This window comes from Aythya marila (genome assembly GCF_965140915.1).
Source record: "Aythya marila genome assembly, chromosome: 18".
In the NCBI taxonomy this organism is placed as follows: domain Eukaryota; kingdom Metazoa; phylum Chordata; class Aves; order Anseriformes; family Anatidae; genus Aythya; species Aythya marila.
In genome coordinates this window covers 310869-331668 of record NC_139059.1, presented here as the reverse complement: position 1 = coordinate 331668, position 20800 = coordinate 310869, and the positions used below count along the sequence as shown (strand labels likewise).

The window sequence follows — 20800 nt, the reverse complement described above, 5'->3', positions numbered from 1 at the left end:
GGCAGGCAGCAGGGCTCTAGACACGGTTCTAGTTTATTACGGCCGAGGTGAAAAAGCCCCCCCGGCCGGCAGGCAACCAGTAAAATGTATCCCAAAATAACTCGGTACAAAACGGGTCTGCTTCGGCATTAAAAAAAACCTTTACACGAGGTTAAAACCTATCCCAACCAAAAGGAAAACGATCCCGTCCTCGGGGCCGGCCACGGCCCTCCCGCGGCACCACGGAGCCGGGCGGCCGCAGCCCCCCCGTGCGCCGCGCCGCGCCCGCCGCTTTAGCTGGTGTCCATCTGCAAGAGAGGAGAGAGGGGAGAGAAGAGCCGTCACCGCCCGGCATCAGCACCCGCCAGCACCGCCCCCCCAGCATCACCCCCCCACCGCACGACACCTCCCAGCTGGGGCCAGCCTGCCACCCCTGCAGCTCAGGCACGCTCCCTGCATTCCCCGTCCTCCTCCTCCACCCAAATCTTTCTCAGATGATATCGAAGCATCCCGGGTTCCAGAGAACACTGCTCCAGAACACGGCTCTGTGCCAATGTTCTCTGGAACTCTGGAATTCAGCTCACTCCATCTGTGCCACTGCCCCAACCGTGTCCCCTTCCCTCAGCACAGACAGCACGGTTCAGAGCACACCGGGTGCACGTTTAACCTTGATTCTCTATCGAGATTTTAACCCTGCTGTGGTACAACATCGGGGCTCTTTCCAAATGACACAAGGTGCGTTGCTCTGTTCATCTCGTTCTGCGTTAGGGACCTGCACGCTGTGACCAGCATCGCTTTTATCTCTCTCAGCATCCAAGGTGGTTCCTTCACTTTTTTTCCTTTTGTTTTTCATTTTTCCAGCCCACTATCTCTCTGGGCATTGTTACACAGCTATCGCTCATCCCAGCTGTTTTGGCTACAGACGAGCCTGGCCTACACAGCCCCTAACAAGTCTGGAGATGCTGGAAAGGGCCCGTTTCTTATGAGCAGCAGTAATTCTGGAGAGCTAAGGTAACTAGAGGAACAGGGCAATGCTCAGCTTTGGACAGAAACTATTTCAGCCCAGTAAGCTGAAAGATGATTTCTCCTTGCAGCCAGCCCTGGGCTGCCAGTGCCCATTTGGAGATGCCGCAGGGCACCTGCGCACAGCCAGCACTTACCCTGGCATTGTAAGCATCCAGCTGTGCATCTAGTTCTTCTGCAGAGAGCTGCTGTTTGGAAGTTCTCCCAGCTCCTCTGCCTCTTCCTCTGCTCCCGCCACGACTACCTCGCCTGTTGCCTCCTCCACCACCAAATCCTGAACCACCACGGTTTCTGGTCATGCCACCTCTGTTTACACTGCGATTTTGAAAAAGGACCCGTTACAGCACGTTCTGGGTACCCACACAGGCACCCAGAGTTTGCAGCACAGGAGACGAATCCATGCTTCCCGCAGAGGGAGGCAGCTCGCTCCCCGCGCTGACCCACACAGCAACTCCTGCACGTGGCAGTGCCGCCCCTCACCTCTGTGCCGGTCTCCTCTGTGTGTCGATCTGTGACGTAACCAGCTGTATGTTCATGGGGCGCCCTGGGGAAAAGCAGCCGGTTAGCTTGGGAGCACGATGGCAAGGCAGATCCCTCCAGCCAGGCAGGGAAACGCCTCAAACAGCCACGCGGACTCACCATCCAAGGGGACTCCATTGTACTGCTTCATAGCTTTCAGAGCATCTGCCTTCCTCTCAAAATGCACGTCTGCTGTCCCTAGGCTGCGGCCAGATCTGTCATAGTGCACTGCCGCCTTCTTCAAGGTCCCAAACTCTGCAAAGAGTTCCTGAGAAACAGAGAGAGAAGAGAGCACGCTTCCATTAGCGCTGCAAACGCTGAACAGCCACGACGCAGCAGAGGCAGACCTCCCCACTTGCTGTCAGGATTTACACGCACTTTCCGAGCTTCCGTGGCAACTCAGAGAAAGCAGCCATGGCAGACGGGAACCTGGGCTACGAGAAGAGTTTCAGAAAGGAGCCATCAGTGGCAAAACCAAACAGGACTCCTTATTCACCACTCGCAGGGCGCACGTAGGGTGTCAACAGCACAGCCTCAAGGGACGCTGGCCTGTTTCTTTTCCCAGGGACACCACAAGCCTTTTTGTAAAGCCTGAATCTACAGAGTCACTGTTTTAGGAATTATCCAGACCCTAACCCATTTCTCTAAGGAAGAATGATCTATAAGAATGCACAGAGCCACCTGGTTTGTTTCACAGGTCCTACGTTTAGTGCATCACCTAGGGATACATCATCACACTGCGGGGTCCTGCTACGCCCCGTGCTTCCAAAGCTCCAAACCCACTGCAGAACCGCAGGGTGTCCCCGGTGGGCACCGCACGCCACCTTTTGCGTTGCGTGCTGCAGAGCCCAGACACCGCTCTGCCGTCTCAGAACCACTACCCAAGCATTTGAGAAGAGCACTATAAATATTCTTTCTTTTCGCCAGCCAGCAGCACTTCAGGCAACCTCGACGGCGAGCTCCTCCCTCGCATTTGTTTACCGGACACGAGCACCATCACAGCACCCAAAATAAGCTCTCAGAACGCAGTGCAGCACGGGAGGAGACGCTGCGACCCCTCTCGCTGCGCCACGGGACCACCAGCTCCTCCTGAGCCGCAGCACCGAGCAAGGCGCACGCGAGGCTCCTTCCAGTGCCCTCCTGCCAGCGCTCACTGAGCTGTGCTGCCACGTTGCTGACACCATCAGCACAGAAACAAAGAGAACAGGCAGCGCATCTCAGGCAGCGCGACGTTACGGATGGGTGGAAAGAGCAAGGTGCAAACACATCCATCAGCTCTGCTGCTGTGTAAGACCCTCGTGGAAATTCGTCCACTCCTGCAGCCCAAGCCAACAGTGGAAGAGGCAAAACGCAACTGTCCTGCAGAGCACGCGGGCTCGTTACACTGCTGTGACTTGACAAACTGCATGGCACTTGATGCGACTTTACGCAGCAAACCCAGGAGACTTCACAGATCTGCTTTCTTACTGACTACAGATCTGCCTGACTACAACAAACGGGAAACTTACTTAAACCAATCCCAAACTTACGTGAGAAAAAGAAGCGTTTTAAGCACATCACCCGGTAATTGGGTGACCTAAAAAACCTTGCTTCCAATTCTCCCGACACAGACAGATCAGCATGTGGAAAAACTGGAATAAATTAACAGATGCAGAAAGCACGGAAGTGCTGTGCCCTCAGCCCCAGCCCATCCCAACCAGCTCAGGGACGAACCGTACCGCACGCCCGAGCAAAGAGCCTGGCAGGTTCTTACCCAAGGCACTGCTCAAACGAGCGATATAACCGGGACCAGTAACGGGGCTAGGGAATTTAGCTACTGCAAAACAGATAAAGTAATTAAAGAAGTTGCAGCACAAGGAAGCAGGCTCTCCCTCACAAATCAGTCTCCTCAGTGTCACTGGTTGACGCGTCTACAGGAAAACCTTGGCACTTAACAAGATGTGACTTTAAAAAAGAAGCCACGCAAAGAGGTCCTACACAAACAGAGCAAACGGATGCCCGCATCCAGTTACTGAACTGCTGGAGTTACACGGACCTTGAGAGCTTACAGGGCCCGTTCTAACCTCTGCAGTCACAGGAGGACTGAGCCACCCAGCAGCATCTTCCCCCACGCACCGCAGCAGAGCCATTTACGAGGGGATTAACCACAGCTCTGCACAGCACCGCGGCCGTTCGGAGCCGCAGGCACCTCGAAGCCACGGCCGGAGCTGCCCCCAAACACCCACGGCACAAAACCAGGCGGGGCCGCGGGGCCGCCCGGGACGGAGCTCCCCCTGCCCGACCCCAGCAGGCACCGGGGCCGGGGTGGCTCCCGCCGCCACCCCCTGCCCCCGGCCGCGGGGCGATGAATGAAACCCCCCCCCGACGGCCCCCGCGCGCGCGTCGCGGCCGCCCCCGGGCCCCTACCTGGATGTCCGCGTCCGAGACGCCGAAGTCGAGGTTGGAGACGAGCAGCTTCCCGCCGGTCTCCACGCCGGCCCCCGCGCCGAAGCCGCTGTCGAAGAGGTCGTGCTGCCACTTCTCGGGGAGCTGCTTCGGCTGCAACGACACCGGCACCTCGCTGAGCGCCGCCGGGCCCCGCCGCCCACCGGCAGCGCACAAAGGGCCCGGCCCGGCCCGGCCCCCTCCGCCCCCCGCCCCCGCTCCCGCCCGGCCGCCGCCCGCGCGGCCCCGTCCCGGGGCTGCCCCCGCGCCGCCGCCCCCTGCCCAGGCCCGGCCCGTTCCTTTCCCGTTCCGTTCCCGTTTCCGTTTCCCCGGGACGCCGCCGGCCCGCGGGCAGCAGCAGCAGTGGCGGCGGCGGCCGCTCCCCCCTCCCCCCGCCCGGCGCCCCCGGCCGTACCCGGCTGTAGGGCGCGGGCCGGTTCCTGCCGCCGCCCCGGGCCATCACCGGCCGGTTCCGCACGGGGCCGCCGCCGCCCGCTCGCCCGGCTCCCACGCCGCCCCGGCCGGGCCCGCCCCCGCGGGTGGCGCCGCCCCGGCCCCGGCCGCCCCGGCCGCCGCCCCGCCCGGCGCCGCGCTGGCTGCGGTTGAGCTTGATGATGTCGTCCAGGGACATGTCCATCTTGTCGGCCATGATGGCGGCTCCGCTCCGGGGCCCGCACTTCCGGCCGCGCTGCGCCGCCGCCGGAAGCGGAAGGGGCGGGGCCGGCGGGGGGAAGGCGCGGCGCCGCGCGCGCGTGCGTGCCGGGCTCCGCGGGGCGGGCGGGCGGGACTTCCGGCGGCGCGGGGCTGGAGCGGGGGGGGACTTCCGGCGGCGCGGGAGGGGGGCGCGGGGTGGGGCTTCCGGCGGCGCGATGCGGGTGCGGGTGCGGAGCTGGCACGGGGTCGCCTCGTGGCTGTGGGTGGCGAACGACGAAAACTGCGGCATCTGCCGCATGGCCTTCAACGGCTGCTGCCCCGACTGTGAGCGCGGGGCCGGGCGGGGCGGAACCGGGGGGGGGGAACCGGGGCCGGGCCGGGGCTGACGCCGTGTCCGCGCCGCAGGCAAAGTGCCCGGGGACGACTGCCCGCTGGTGTGGGGGCAGTGCTCGCATTGCTTCCACATGCACTGCATCCTCAAGTGGCTGCACTCGCAGCAGGTGCAGCAGCACTGCCCCATGTGCCGCCAGGAGTGGAAGTTCAAGGAGTGACCGGCGCCGCCCCCGGTAAGCGCGCGGCCGCCGCTCGCCGCCCTCGTGCGCGGGGGGAGCCGGGGGGCGGGGAGGGGGCGGGCGCGGCGCCCCCCGTCGGGCTATAAAGCGGCGGCGGCGGCGGCTCCCCGCAGCGCTGCGGTCCCGCCGGCACCATGCGCGCCGCCCGCTGCCTGGGGCTGGCGCTGGCGCTGCTCTGCCTCTGCCGCCCCGCCGTGCCCTGGTACCGGCAGGCGGCCGGGCCCCGCCTCTACTCGGTGGGCAGAGCCTCGGGGCTGCTGTCCGGGCTCCGCCGCTCGCCCTACATCCGCCGCTCTGACACCGCCGAGCGCCATCCCGGAGCGCTGCCGCCCGGCTCGGCCCGGCCCCCTGTGCTGCCCCACACCGCGGTGAGTACCGGGGCTGCCGGGGGCTCTGGGCACAGGGGGCACCGGGGCTGCTCCCCGTGGGGTGCCGGGCACGGGGTGTGCTGGGGCTGCCCAGCTGCGGGCACCGGGACCCCGCGCTCCAGCAAGCAGCAGGAGCAGGATCTCAGCTGCCCGCAGGGCTCCGGGGCACTGGGGCAGCCCGGCTCCCCCAGCAGCACCACGTCCTGGGACCCCCGGTCCTGTTGATGGTCTCCCCCGCAGGCACCGTGCGTGATGGACGTCGCCCCCGAACCGCGGAGCTGCCAGGCGCTGTTGGGAGTCCCCGGCACTCTCCAGTGCAAAGCAGACGTGACCTTGTCCCTGGACCCCAGGGAGTGCATGGATGCCTGAGCCAGCACCGGTGGCTCCGCAGCAACAATAAATGCACTTGGACTGGAGTGATCTCGTCTGTCCTTGCGGGGAAGGGAGGTGCTGCTGAAAGCCCCGGCAGGGGTGGAGGAAACGTACTGGGGCCTGGGGCACACAGGGGCTGCCCCGCTGGGCGTAGATCCAGGGAAGCAGAGCTGGCGTGGGGCGAGAGGCTTACTGGTGCTGTGGGCAGGGGGACAGAGCCAAGCCTGGGGCCCCATCGCTGGGCTCAGGGTGAGGGGACAGCCCAGGGAGAGGGAACCCATCGAAATGGAGCACCAGGTGCTGGAACAGCACCTGACTTAGTTGGGAAGAGGGGCCCTGAGGTCTGTGGGACAGGCATGGGGGGGGGTTCCATGCCCAGAACAGCTCCAAGCACTGTTCCTGTATCATCTGCAAACAGCTGCTGCAGGGGAGGCAGCTCCCCACATCACTGCTGAGCCCCCCACCTCGCACCCCAGGGTCTGGATCCCTGAACCCTTCAGGAGCCTTGTCTGGGGCTGAGAGGGCTGCCCGGGTCAGGCCAAGCAAGGCCTGGGAGGGACTTGGGCTGGGCCAGGACAACCTGCGCAGGGCACTGGCGATGCTGCGGACTCGGAGGATGAGGACAGCCCAGCTGGGTGTGCGTGGGAGCAGCTGGGGCTGAGCACTGAGCGACCTGCAGCCCTGCTGCCTCTGAGGGCCAGGGCTGGCATTCCCCAGGTGCCTGTGGCTGCTCAAACCCAGGTGGAAAAATCACTTGTGGATCACAACCAGCAATCACCACCCTGCTGGAAACTCACAGATGGCCCCACGCTCCCGAGGGCTGTGTGAATGCCCGTCAGCTGTGGCTGCAAGGCACGGTGCCTGCAGCAGTGACGGGGTGATAGAGCCTGAGCTGCAGGGAGCAGCAGAACCTGACTCATTTTGCTGGGTGAACTGCTGCAGCCAGGGCATCGCTGTCCTGCCATCCCCCCAGAGGGCCCTGCTGTGCCCATCCCCACATGCTGCCCAGCCCCAGGGCACCCAGGCTGTGCTCTGGCAGCAGAACCCCGGTGCAGCACCACCAAACCCCCGGCAAACCACCAGCGAGTGCAGCCCCAGCTCAGCCTCGCAGGGACCCTGCCTGCCCCGGGCAACAGGAGGAGCGCAGCCCCCAGTCCCCGAGTGTCGCCTGGGCAGGACGCAAGGCTGAGTCCTCTGGGAGCTGCGGGCAGGAGCAGCCCCTCCCTGTAGAGGTGTCCCCTTTGTTTGAAGCTGCCACAGGCGGCCCCGAGCTCTGCCCAGATGAAGGCTGCCTGCACCACCATGTCCCCCCGAGGCAGGGGCAGTCCTGGGCACTGCAGCTCTGGCCCAGGGTGAGGGCCAGAGCTGCTGCCCTCCTGCACCAGGGTCACCATTGATCTTGTAAGATTTAGCGAGCCTGATTCAAATGTGCCAGCAAATTAATTCCCATGAGAGAACTGTCAGACACTTACTGCACATTGCAGGGGAGGCCTCCTCAGGATTAGTGCAGGAGCCAGTCTTGTCTGTGCTTGGTAAAAGGAGGAGAGAGAAAGGAGGAGAGAGAACTGAGTCACAAACTTGAAATTCATGCAATTTATTTCCCTGGTTTAACTCCCCATTCATTTTTGCCCTCCGGGACTCACAAGATGTCAGCGAACGCAAGGTTGGAAGGAAAAGGGCCCAAAGGCACTTGAAGTAAGAAATATGCAAAAGTTTTCTGCTCAGAAACAGCAATGAGGACATGCAGAATGGCAGCTCCACCACGCACCGCTCACTCATCTGCACAAGTGAAGCTGAAATTTCCAGGCAGAACAGTTACACCAGCAGGCAGGCACACAAGTGTTGAGAACGCAAATTAAATTGTTTAGTCATTTTTTAATAACAACAGCACTTGTTTTGGTCCCAGAGGCAGCTCATTTACACGCAAATGCTCAGCTCGGGGTAGGTTTGTCACCGTGTGGAGTTGTTTGTTTTTAATGACAAACTCCCTTCAGTTTCTGGGGGGACTCGCCGCAGCGGGGCTCTTTGTGCTGTTGGCTCAGCCTGGCCCCACGGACCATGAGGGCCGCGGAGGATCCCAGCCAGCAATAACCTGGCCTCCACTCTGACAGCAAGTGGCAGCGGTGGCCACCTCCAGTCAGGAAGAGAAAAGCCCCAGCTGGAGAGCAGCAGGGGACAGCCCCGGGGGAGCAGCCTGCACAGGAGCTGGACAGGCCCCAGCAGCCGGGGCTGGCCTGGCCCCACGGAAAGCAGCCACCCCCATCCTTGTCCCCACGTCACCAGCCAGGCCCAGGGCCCAGCAACGCGCTTTCCACCACAGCCACGACCCTGCTGACAGTCAGCAAGGGCAGCATTTTTCTAGAGACAAAACATCTTCTGCCCAAAAACAGCAGGTGGAAGCGGGGTCGTTCCTACACTTCCCCAGGGTTGCCCTCAACCTCCCTCCAGCTGCTGAGCTGCTCTGGAGAAAAGCTTTCTGCCACACACAGCACCACCATTAGAAGCCCTCTCTGCTCCTCCAGGACCAGCACCAGCGTGGCCCACACAGGACAAAGCCGGAGCCAAAGGCCCTGCCTCAGCTCCCTGCATCCCCCAGAGCAGGAGCATCCGCAGCCCCCCAGCAGCTGCAGAGCTGAGGGGGGCGCAGGACAGGACAGGACTCAGGGCATTGCCGGTGCCATCCTCGAACACTGTCAGGCACCTGAGGAGCTCCAGCAAGGTTTTGGGAGAGGACAGGAGGCTTTGAGTTCTCCAGTTCCCCCTCCTGCCCTGAGGCTCTCCTCCCACACAGGTGGGTGGTTTGGCTCCTGGTAGCACCTTGTCACAAATGACACATTCATTAGGAGATGCCAGTATGCAAATGCAGGATCTGGGATTAGCACTTGCACAGCCGTGAGATGCTGAGGCCCTGTGGCAGATGTGTGCACACTGCAGCCCTTCTGCAGGCAGCAGGACAGAGCCACCAAGGCCGCTTATAGACATTGCTTTAGCATTGCAACGCACCAAGTTACCAGCAGAATCCTAACTCCACACCCGCTGTGTTTGAGTGACTGCCAAACTGCCAGGACACCTTTCCAGTGCAAGTTGTGCTGCAATCCAGAAAGCACAAAAACCTAGAACAGCATAGCAAAGATCCCCTCACCTGGCCTAGTTCAGTTTTTGGGTGAATTCAGCAAAAATCTGTTCACATGGCAAAAAGGAAGGGCTTCTAGCTAGAGTGATCTCTAACCCTTGTACCAGAATAAATTTAAGATTTTCACAGAGCTCAGGCAGAGCTGCCCACAGCAAAGTTTGTTTTGATGCCTCCAGTGAACTCTTGTCCATTCTTGACATAGCTTCCAGGGAAAAGCCTCCACCCAAAGACCCGAAACCTTTCTACCACCTGGACTCAAGGCCTGAAGAGACCAACAGACAACTCTTCAACATTTTATTAATGATCAGCAACAGAAATTTACAACAGAGAGGACAAAAAATCGGCTTGGAAGGACTGTACAGCACAGTGCAGGGAGTGGCTGAGACACCCAGCACAGCACCCTGGAATGTACGAGGCAGAGAAGGGCTCAGCCCAGCACCTGGCTCTTCCCAGACTCATCCCCTCAGGCCCTGCAGGTTCCCACAGGAGGTAAACATGCTGCACTTCAACCCTAAGAAAACAGTCTTGAAATTCCAGCCCACAAGGTCACTTCTCTTGGTAACATCTGTCAGGCACAAGGTGGACTCTGGCAGCAAGCACAGCTCTGAGCACGGTTCACAAGGAGCGCCAAGTCCTGCGCATCTCGTAGCAGGTGGAGCCTTTGGCAAAACTTGCCAGTGTTCTCATGCCTTGTGCAGAGAAATTCCTCAAACTCACCAGGGAACACATTAGACCTGAGGGTCTCTGTGCCACGAGCCTCGCAACCCGCAGCAGATGCTGAGCTGCTGCCTGTCACTGGGGAAGTGAATGATTCACTGGCAACAGTCACAGCTGGAGGAAGGCTTTATCCAATTAGACCATAAGTAGCTTTTGATCTGGTATTTGTGTAGAGGCAGCAGCTCAGCTGAGAAGCACCACCACCAGCAATCTCAGAGCACAGGGCGCAGTCAGCACCGCCAGCAGCAGGCACACTGATTGGCCTAGCATCCCTACCCAAAAAGCTCACAGAGGAATTGTTGGCCGCCCCTTTCTCCCAGGAAGGCTGTTCTCTCCAGTCTGTCAAGCAGCCCACACCACCACCTGAAGGGGTGTTCTGAAATGCAGACTCCAGTCAGGACAGCAGAATGTGGAAGGAGGCAGAAAGGGCCCGGGCAGCTGCTTCATTTCCCACCTTGTAAAAGCCAGAAATGGCAGAAAGTAAAAGCACATCAACATGTTAAAACATTAGTTATAATTAAAACCATTTTTTTCTTTTTCAAATCTTCTCCTGGGAAAGGGAATGGGGGCTGATTAACGGAGGAAAAACTAGGCAGCAGGATCCCAACTCGTTATGTCTGCATAATTAGTGCAGGAGGAGCTAGGACAGCTAGGCTAGCACATCCTGTGCACACCAGCAGCGGCATCCTTGTTCAGGGTCCTCTCCAGAAGAGCTCTTTGCTCCTCCAGAAGAGGGCGAGGCTGCAGCATTCTGCGACCCAAGCATCAGCTCTCTGCTGGTCTAGTGCTTCTCTTCCAGTTTCTTCATGGCCTCCAATACTGCCAGCTCTTTTGCTTCCTTCTTCTGGTTCCTAGCTTCAAACTCCAGCCTGCATCAATCATAAAACGCTATCAGAGTCTTATCCGTTCGTCCTTCTAGGCAACCAAAACCCTCTGGAACAGGGGAGCACCACCTTCTCCTACGTTGTTTTGTTACAAGAGTACTTCAGAAGCTTCACCATTAACCTCCCACCCTCCTCTTTGAGAGAGCCAGCACCCAGAGCTTCCTCCAAGTGTTACAATCACTCCTCTCTGAAGTCCCAGGCTCCCACACCAGTCAAACAACACTTCTCCCTCTGAAGATGCTGCTGCTGTTCCATGCTTGGTCTGTCCTAGGACAGACCACTTAGTGCTGCAATACCAAATTCAAATTTACAACTGACCTGAGCTGGAGTCACTAAAGGTGAAAGGCTTAAAAGAGCAAAGCACTGAAAGAAACTGCATTCTAAATCCTTAAGAATACAGCAAGGAAATTTTTTCATTGATAGAGAAGGAGGAAAAATAATAAAACATGCTGTGAATCACATTCTAATGTAGTATAGTTTACCTATTCCTTTTCCTGTATAGTCTGGTAAATCCACATTTAAGCAGCCTGCCCAAAGTTCCAGAACAAAGCTTTCGAAGATGAAGGACCAGTTCACTGTTTCCCTCCTCTGTGCCCTCAGATATCCCTTCCCTTCCTGTTTGATCCCATTAATCAGGCCTCAGACAAGCTGGACTGAACAGCATGCAACAGAACTAGGGGATGAAGAAAGCCAACCTGTTCTTGATGATTCTTTGCACGATTAAATCTGTGGTAAGATTGCTGCCACTGTCCACCAGCTGGAAAATGCCACGTCTCTTCGGTTCCTGTGAACAAACAAAGCAGACTCATCTGTGAAAAACATGAAGGACCTCTGGATTTACAGCTCAGTAAAGGAAAGCTGAGCAGAAGTCATGGCAGGTCCTATGGGCACCCAGCCAGGCACGACACAAAATCATCTCCTAAGCTGAATAAATCACTGATGAAAGCAAAGCTTCACATATTTGGGAGCTGAGCGAGGGATTTGCATAGAGCAAAGATGACAGGATTTCTCATTCTGCCGTGAAGGCATCAGAAAAAGGCAAAACAAAACTGTGACTAAAAGAATGGAGTTGTGAATGATTTACAGGCTCTGCTCCAAGTAGCCACCTGAGAGGCTGATAAAAAACAGAATCACCTGACAAAGACTTGCTTGGGTAGCATCCACTGCAATACTCTGCATGTTAACTCTCAGCCCAGAAGCATGAACGAAGCCATGCTGTATCTGTCACAAATGCTGGCAAAAAAGCACAGATGGCAGCAGCTAGCATCTTACCTCATATGGATCAGAACCATCCTTGTCCGACACCACCTCTGTCATTCCGTGACATACAAGTGTTACCTAAAGAGGAGCACAGAGTCACTGACACAATGACATTCCCTCTAGAAAGTGACAGGAACTTTCCCACTGCACTCCCTGCAGCACAGGCAGGAGATCAGGAAGCCAACCCTCATGTACCAGGCTTGGCAACTCATCCAGAGTTCCCTATTATTATGCTGAGCAGGACCACCTCTGCTATATTGCTGTTTTCCATCACTTTAGCTCTTTAAGCACATCAAAAGCCAGCATCTTTATGTACATCTATATACAAAGACTCTCACCCTGAAGTGATCCAGCAGATCAGCAGTGACAGCATATGGGGCTCCAATCACCACTTCTGAGACATACTAGAAAAAAAGAATCCAGATTAGGAAAAAAAAAAAAAAAAAAAAAAGCCACAACAAAGACCAGCCTATCTTCTACATGGACTTGAGCAGGCCACCCGATTATAGATTAAGGAACTCAAATAAGGCAAATAGGAAAGTGAGTTGGTTGGGGCTTTGAGCAACCTTGTCTAGCAGAAGGTGTCCCTGCCCATGGCAATGGGGTTGCAACTAGATGATCTTGAAGGTCCCTTCTAGCCCAAACCATTCTATGATTCTATGATCTTTTTGTTCCACTAAAGATTATGCTTTCTGGTAGGGTGTATACAGCAAATCCCAGAATTCATTGCTCAAAGCATGGATCTCTGGGCCTCCCTACATTTCTTTCCCAGTAAGTTTTTACCCTGCTGCAGAAAGTAGATAGTTGTCTGCAAGAACACAGTTGTCTTTGCATAGAGCAGAGCAGCACTCTGCCTTTTCACTGCTAGTGGAAGAGGTGAGTGGGTGCAATGGCTCAGATTAACCAAGACAACAAATAAGCCCAGTGATTCCTCACAGGAGTGTGCCAGCACCTCTGGTAGCATGAAGTGATCAGTCTTATCTTTGCTTTCTCAATGAATAATAAAGATCTTGTACAAGGTTGTTAGCTATGGGTGAACAACATCAGCTCCTAGGCAATTTCTGGAACAGTGGAAGGTGACAGAGCTGTAGGCACTTACCCTACAGGCCAAGACACTGAGTGTTCTCTCATGGATGTTCATGATGGGATAGTTCTTTCCTTTGTAACGATTTACTTCCTAAGGCAAAGCAGCAGTCACAATTAGAAGAAACACAAAGCAATTCCTTTCCTTCTCACTTTCTCCCAGTATGAAAAACCGATATTGGCCAATACAACCCTTTCTTGTCTTCCAGCGCACTGCCTGCTCGTTTCAGAAAGAACATGTGCCAAGCTGCTCCATCTCTGAACATTACATACAGACCTGGTCAAAGTGCAACCCAGCGATGATGTAGGGTCTCTCTGACAGCTGGTGAACCTTCTCCAAGAAATCTACGTGCCCAATATCTGCAGACCTGTTTAAGGAATTGAAGCTAACATGGAAAATGGGGAAAGGAAGCCAGAAACAGATGTACCAGGAAAGCACAGCAGACGACAGTAGCCCCAAGGATTTTATTTCTGTATTGCTTTTTGCCTATGTGCTAGGAACAGTTGCCTTCCTCCTCCTCTGGCCCTCAGGCTCTGGACAAAAGCCAGGCATCTTTTCAGTTCCACTATTACATGGACTCAGCTTTGCCTCTGTCCAGAATTTCTACCCATTTTGGGTGTTCTGGCACAATGCCTCCAAGACTGTCCTGGGGATGAAGTGTCTGCTCCAAATACCCAGTGCTTTCTAGCAGCAGTCACTTGGTCTGTGACAGCCAGACCTCAAGAAGGACAAGCGTGTGATCAGTAGAGCATGGACAGTATCCAACTATCATTCTGAAATCCTCTAGCAGCCACAAGTCTCTCTAGAGAGTAGTTCTAACTCCTTGCTCTGTGTCCTGTGACTAAGAAACTGTCATTAGAAACTCCTGCCTTTTCCCTCACCCACATACCTAAAAAACAAAGCAAAGCAAAAACTAAGTCAATATCCTAGTCTAGTGCCTTAAAATACAAGAACAAGCACACCAACACTGTTCTCATAACAAAACAGTCAAGGATACGGAACAGGTCAAAGGCTCCGGCCACATAGATGATAGTGTCTCCTGGCTGCGGTTCCTTTCCTGATGCAAACTGGATGATCTTCTGAGATGTCTGCAGGAACTGGGAGACACCAGTCCATGGACTATGACCTTTTGGTCCCTGGGAAAACACACACCACACACATTTCCTTTTCAAGCTCCAAGAGGAGATTTGGACCACACACATACAGTGCCAGAACACAGCTGTAGGCAGGATTGCATCTTAATTTGCTAGCAAGTATTGCAGCTCTTAGCAGCTTGCACTTTCTACATGCCTGGCACCAAATATTTCTGCAATCTCACAAAAGCCTTTTTCACTCTGTCAGACACCACCTAAATCATTCCTTCAACAGCCAGCTAAGGAGATGCTGAGAAGAAAGCTTAGGAAAGAAGAAGGCAACAGGGCAGTCCAGGATTTCCAGGAGAGGGAGAACTTACTAACAGAAGAGATACGCAATGCACAACCTACCTATATCTTCTTAGGCATATAATCTTTTCAAGCTGCAAGGCAGCCTACCCTTTCACCTGGCTGAATGGTATGCTAGGCTGCTATCACCCAGAACTCAGCAGGGGCCAAATATCCCAGCTGCAGCGAAATCGAAGATAGAGCTTGAGCCCCACCATGCGGCAGTTCTGGAAAGAGCCACCAGGTCACTGGCCCTGGCACCTGCTTTGCTCCCCTAACGTTAGGAACAATAAAAGACGCAACAAAACAAAGACAATTATGCTATGACCAGGACAAGCCACACAAACAACAGTATGCAGAAGGGAGTATGCTGCTGGCGGGGGTCATGCAAAGTACTTAGTGCCCAGATATCCTTCCTTAGATCCAAGAACCAGGAGACACATTAGAACAACAGGTCTGACAAAACCTTCTCCAAAATAAACAAACAAACACATCACCCAACAACATGGTGGAGAACAATTCAGCCTGGTCAGCAAAATCCCAGTGAGTAAAATACTTACTCAAGCTGTAGGACCAGGTGGTTGTTAATGAGGGACAAACTAACACCCAGAAAAAGAAAAAGCTGATAGCTCTTTAGAGGCAGCCCAAGACATGAGCTGAACATAACAGCAGAGTGCCCCAGGAGGAACACTCTGCTATTTGAAGACCAGGCAACTGAATTCTTTGCAGTATGGAATGCTAGTTACATGCCTGCTACATAAATGCTTCCCAAACCTAATGCAACACCTTTTAAAACGTAAGCACCAAAAGGAGCATCGCTATAAGCTGCCCCTAGGCTGGAACTCTGGGCACCTGCATCCCAAAGGAAGTGGCAACAAAGAATTTACAAGCAAGCCAAACGAACAGCAACAGCTCAACAAGTGCAGCAGCACTGTGGTGCCGCTAACATACTGTTCACACCACCAGTACTGCTGGTCCTGTGCAGCCACACCTGCCCATTTCACTGCCTACAGCAGTGGCAAACATTTACTGAGGTTACTACTAAACGTGAGGGGAAGAAACAAGCCTGCAACACAGGCCAGAAAGCACATTTGGAATCCTTCTCATGACAACAACCAGACGTCTGAGGCTAGAACTCACATTACCTTCCCAAAGTTGTCAGTGTGCTTCCGATAGTCTAGGTCCTCATCCTGAAGGGAGATAAAGAATCAAAATGTTTAAGCACTCACATAGCTCATCCAACCAGAAATATGCATGTGTGTGGCAGAAGTGCTGGGAGGTCCAGGCTTAAACTGCTCATCATCGATCGCTGGCACTAAATGCTGACCAAGTAGTTAATATCTAAACCAGAATCACGTCCCAGCTGGAGTCAAATGGAACTTCCTTATCTGACCTCGACCTGGCAGTGACAGTGGTTCTTGTTCTTGCCCAACCTGCACAGCTGATAGCACTGCACACCTATGCCCTCTCTCAACTATGCAAGCCCCCAATAGGGCAGCATCCCAACATTTTCCAAAAACACTCCACTGGAGATGGGCTCAGATCTGTGCAGACAGCTAGCGATGCTGTGTCAAATCTTGATGTGAACTTACATATTACTGCTAAGCCAATCTAACAGCCCAGCACGCTGAAAGATCTCCCTCTACGCCCAAATTCTCTTGTTCCTCCATTGTCTCATCCCTGCTATTATCTCAGCGATTCCATTCTTCCATTCAATGGATTGCTTGTTTACTGAGACAACTTAACTCGTTAACCAACAGAACACTACTTCCTTTATTTTGCTTTGGCTAGGTTAGCTATTTATCACATAGTGAGCTGAGGAGACTAGAGAAAGGCCTGATAAGACTCAGAGACAGCAGAAGGCGAAAGCATACAGCTCTGTTAGAAGGAAAAGAATTTCCAATTCTGGCAGCGCTGGGCTGCTAGATCAATGGGGCTGCACAACGTAATTCCACACTCAGAGAAGCTGTAGACTAGCCTGCCTTTCCAATAACATTCCTGAAGCTCACACCAATCGTGATGGATCAAAGCTTTTCATCTCCATACACCTTTTGAAAGCAGCACAGGCTCTGCACTGTGATCTCAGGCAGACTTAAGCAAATATAAAGAGGGTGTTTTGCTGTCACTGCCCATCATCGGTTTGCCAGTTCTCCAAGAGCCTTGGAGCCAGACCCAGGAGCTGCACCACCATTTTGGGACAGCAAAAGGGAAGAGCTGGCATATGTCCTAGACTCCAAACTCCCACCCAAAGCCCTGTGACTCACTATGTTGCTGTGGTGAGCCTTAGTCATGAGCAGCATGCGGCCAACAAGGTCAGTAGTGGACACACCTTGGGTGCGTTTGCATTCCCTGCAGGAAGACAAGCAAAGGATAAAGCAGAAGCCATAGGAGCATATGCCTCTTTCTCTTCCCACTGTTACCACTGGAACACGTGTAAAACCTGGTAAATCCAAACCAGGGATCATCCAGAGAAAGTCTTCCTACTATCTGCCCTTGATATAAAGTACACCGCTTGCCTGCTGAACTTCTGCATCTTCTTCACACAACAGCAACCCATCGTATGAGGAAAACTTACCTTGCACGGACTTCCCAAGAGACCTAACTCCCAGTGAGGCTTCAAGACTAGAACCAGCATATACGAGGAACAGGAAGCCCCTATCACTCAGCTGCTAGTCTGCATCACCTTCTGGAAACCAAAATGCCTGGAGCAGCTAAAGCTCTGACGCACTTAATAACAAAATTAAAGTGTGACCTGAAGACAGCTGTATTTCATCTGACTTTCCTTCAGGACAGGAACTCTCAGAAACTGCCCAAAACCGTGTAAGAACCAAAGGAGAAATGTGTTACCTGTATCGCCCAGCTGTCTTCACTTCCTCATAGGTGTCCTTGCCATCTATGGTTAAGGTGATGTCATCTGCAGAAAGAGAAAAGCCTCAGAACTGCACTCCAAGCCTTCCTGCACAAGAGCTGTTAGAATTACAGCAATAACTGAATGCATCCAGCACATAAGCCAGACTGTAATTCCTGCAATCCGAATCATGGTGCTTACACATGTAGTATGTCCTGCATCCCATGGATATATCATGGGATTGCAAGACTCATCTATCTGTAGAGACAAGCATATTCCTGGATGCTAAAGGCCGTTAGCCATCTCACCAATTGTTTTTAAGATACTCCAGAAAATCTGAGCTTGTTGCCCTGGTAGCAATTCCAACAGCAGACACAACGGAGTTGTTGTCTGGAGGACCATGAACAGCTGCAAATATTCCCAGTGTTAAAAAGCACCTTAACTTTAATTTCTCTAGCACTATTTTTAGCTGTTCATGTTATGGCTTCCCTAGTCAATTAAGCAGTCCTTCAACATCCAATTCTTCCCCTCAGCGATGGCACTTTCACCATGATATTAATATACCCCTTGAACTCCTATAGAGTTAACTATGGCTCACCTTTGGCATGGTTGCTGACTCACTGTACAAAAACCACCTGCTTTTAGTGACAGCTTAAAATCTTCAACAGCAAAAATCTAAGCTGGCTTTCAATTGGCATAATACCCTGTTTACAGTGCAGGCATCGGTAACTCACATGTACTCTCTCTTATATAGTAGCAGTGGCACTCTCAGAAAAGCTGATGAGTTCTAAAACTCCACACCCCGACCTCAGGGCACAGGGACAGGAGAAGAGAACATACTGCAGTTATGACACTGTGTGCCAGAAGAGAGGCAGAAACAGCGGGTTTGCTAACTGCCACTTTCCCAGCTAAGCCCAGCTATTTCTAAACTTACCTTCTGCATAAACACAGCCTTGCAAATCTGCAGCACCTAAGAGTATTATTCAGGTAGAAGTATTGCATTATTTGACAAAAAAGATAAAGGCAGGGAAACTGGAGCAAAGGCCACAGGCACTTCTCTGTTGTCATAATCCCTCACCAAGTCCAGTACAGGGTCACGTACCCCAAAGGCACTTTCAGGACAAGCAATTAAGTTAGCAAGTAATGTGATAATCACCCTATCCACGTGAAAAAAGCGTATCTATCTAATTGAACATTAACAATTTATTTACATTAAATAAAATACTTGTCTTATCAATAATAGATAGCTAGGGTCAAATGAGAAAGGAAAAGTGAAAAACTGCAAAGACTATTGCAGATTCAATTAACAAAATTAAACCCCCTTCAGAGGGGTAGGGAGGAGGGGCCAAAACTGAATGAACATGAGACGTAGTCCACGGAAGGGACAGAGTACAAAACCAAGAATGTTTCATCGGAACACTGTTTCTCTTCGGTGACTGCAACCTGAAGAATGTTCATAATGAGAACCGAGTCTCTGACCACAGTCAGCTAAGCACGTTAACAGCTTATCAGCTAGATAGGGACAGAAGCTTTTCAGATCTGATCTCATCCCAGGATAAGCAGATATAAACATGATTGTGTTTTTGCACACTTTTGAACTTCTGTAACAGTGTTTTTCATGTTTAGGTTGTATAAATAACTTTTTTTCCCATGCATGATTTTTTTCTTGTGTTAAAGACAATCTCGGGATAATCGTCAGACAACACATTTCATCTTTGTAAGTGAAAGGGATGCTTAAACCAAGAAATCTGACCACTCTCACAGTACCTAACACAAACATGTTTCCCTGAAGTACCTGAACACCTGAGTAGCTGCATTGACTAGCGCAGGCACTGGCAACACAGAAATCTGTACAAATGAGGTATCCCCTGAGCCAGAAAGTTCCTTGTTTTGCAGCAGGAAAAACACATAGGCCCTGAAGGTCCCTTGTTAATACAACTGCCACCTCAGAACACCACTCACCACCATGCACACAGAAGTCACAGTTATACTTGTCCAAGGTTTCCAGTGTGGTGACATAGGGAGCTCCTGGAGCAATCTCATCCACCCACTTGATGGCTTGCACCATTTTGTACCTCTCCTCTTGTGTAAAGACAGGGGGGCCTTTGTGCTTGGCAATCTCTTCTGCGTGGGGAAGAAAAATCCAGTTAGAAGCGTTTGAGAGAAACTCAGCTTGAAATTGGTTTGCAGCAGGGAAGGAAGTCCCAGGTAGGTCAGGAAATGTTTTAATTCAGTCTGCTTTTTAAGCATGTGGCAAAGGCCTTAGAATTCACTCTGAAGGCAAAGGGTATCTGTGACTCCCTGCACCTCATACTTCTTCCTGAGCGGATTACCTAGCCCCCTGGCAGCCCCCTAGGGAACATCTCCTCTTCAACAGTAACTTCAAGCTACGTTGGTTTATGCTAGAAAATACGCATCCATACATCATTTTAAAACCAATCTCTACAAGCAAGAATTAATGTGTAGCACTTAACTCTCACATGGGCTTGAAATGACCTTTCTCCACACAGTAATTTGGTTTGGAATACCAGTTCTGCAGTTTGCACCTGCAACACCGATTGATTTTCAACTGGTTCTATTGCTTTGCAGAACAGAACGCAGATCCCTCCCCAGAGGAAGCCTGCAAGCTCTGAACTACGCAACCATCGCTGAGGAAAAAGTGAGGATAACTCCGACGCCTCACCCGGGGAAGAAATGCTTTTTCTGTTGGTAGCTGCTGCTCCTTGAGGACACGTAGGAAGAAAGCGGCTTTGTACCGGGATCTCCCCCCTCTCAGGGCTCACGTTGCAGGCTGATTTGAGAGGCAGCACGAGGTGAAAAGCTGAGAAAACCTCTTACCATCCGTGTGGACTCCGACAATCAGATAATCCCCCATAGCCCGAGCCTGGCGCAGCTGGTTGGAGTGCCCGTAGTGCACCATGTCGTAGCTAGAAAGACACAGGCCCTGCTGAAGGCGGGGGCTCGAGGCCGCGCTCGGCGGCCCGTGACCTTCCCCTTCGCCCCCGGGCGATCCCCGCCACGGCCCCGCAGGTTCAAGGTCTCGCTCCTACCTGCCACGACGCACCCGCCCGCGGCCGGTTCCTCACCGGAGGCCGGGGCAGCGCCCTCAGCCTGCCGGCGGGGCGCCCGTTCGGAGGCTGCTCCCGCCGGGGAGGGAACCGGGCCGCGGCCCCGGGCTGCCCGCGATCGCCACGGGGCCGGCCCCGGGCAGCGGTCGCCCCGCGGCCCCGCCGATGCCCGAGGGCGCCCCGCCGCCGGCCGGCCCCGGCTCTCCCCGCTGTCACCGCCCCGGCCCGCCCGCCCCCGCCGGCGGTCAGAGAGGAGCCTGAGGCACGAGCGCAGCCGCCGCCGTTTATTTCCGCCGCCGCACTCACCAGCCGTCGCACCAGACGCGGACTGGCCGGTGTCCCGCCGCGCCGCCCGCCGCGGGGCCGCCGCCGCCCGCCGCCCCGTTGCGCAGCATGGCCCCGCTGTCACCGGCGGCGCCGCCGCCGACCCCGCCGCGGACCGGGGCCTCCCGCCCGCCCCCGCCCCGCCCCGCG

The 20800-nt window shown here is 54.2% G+C and overlaps 3 protein-coding genes across 5 annotated transcripts; 1 reads left to right on the top strand and 2 right to left on the bottom strand.

The window, feature by feature from the left end:
* Window positions 1-8: 8 nt before the first annotated feature.
* Window positions 9-4918, bottom strand: ALYREF (Aly/REF export factor). Its single transcript, XM_082775170.1, is given in 8 exon segments — window positions 9-287; window positions 1140-1317; window positions 1483-1546; window positions 1642-1789; window positions 3928-4059; window positions 4361-4612; window positions 4614-4735; window positions 4738-4918. Coding segments are annotated over 8 exon segments (1071 nt in total). The 5' UTR covers window positions 4898-4918; the 3' UTR covers window positions 9-272.
* Window positions 4919-5207: 289 nt separating this feature from the next.
* Window positions 5208-5955, top strand: NPB (neuropeptide B). The gene is made up of 2 exons (XM_082775171.1): window positions 5208-5539; window positions 5780-5955. The coding sequence occupies exons 1-2, from the start codon at window positions 5306-5308 to the stop codon at window positions 5906-5908; spliced, it is 363 nt and encodes a 120-aa protein (XP_082631297.1). The 5' UTR covers window positions 5208-5305; the 3' UTR covers window positions 5909-5955.
* A 3366-nt stretch (window positions 5956-9321) lies between these two features.
* On the bottom strand, window positions 9322-20789 carry PCYT2 (phosphate cytidylyltransferase 2, ethanolamine). 3 transcript variants are annotated; one of them, XM_082775116.1, is made up of 13 exons: window positions 20633-20789; window positions 20097-20185; window positions 19221-19382; window positions 17258-17324; window positions 16675-16759; window positions 15556-15600; window positions 13987-14125; window positions 13266-13348; window positions 13005-13082; window positions 12244-12309; window positions 11918-11983; window positions 11341-11429; window positions 9322-10630 (listed from the first exon to the last, which is right to left on the bottom strand). In XM_082775116.1, the coding sequence occupies exons 1-13, from the start codon at window positions 20719-20721 to the stop codon at window positions 10543-10545; spliced, it is 1146 nt and encodes a 381-aa protein (XP_082631242.1). In that variant the 5' UTR covers window positions 20722-20789; the 3' UTR covers window positions 9322-10542. The 3 variants fall into 3 exon arrangements, with proteins under 3 accessions (XP_082631242.1, XP_082631244.1, XP_082631243.1); XM_082775118.1 differs by lacking the exon at window positions 20633-20789 and adding an exon at window positions 20309-20526; XM_082775117.1 differs by lacking the exon at window positions 15556-15600.
* Window positions 20790-20800: the final 11 nt, after the last annotated feature.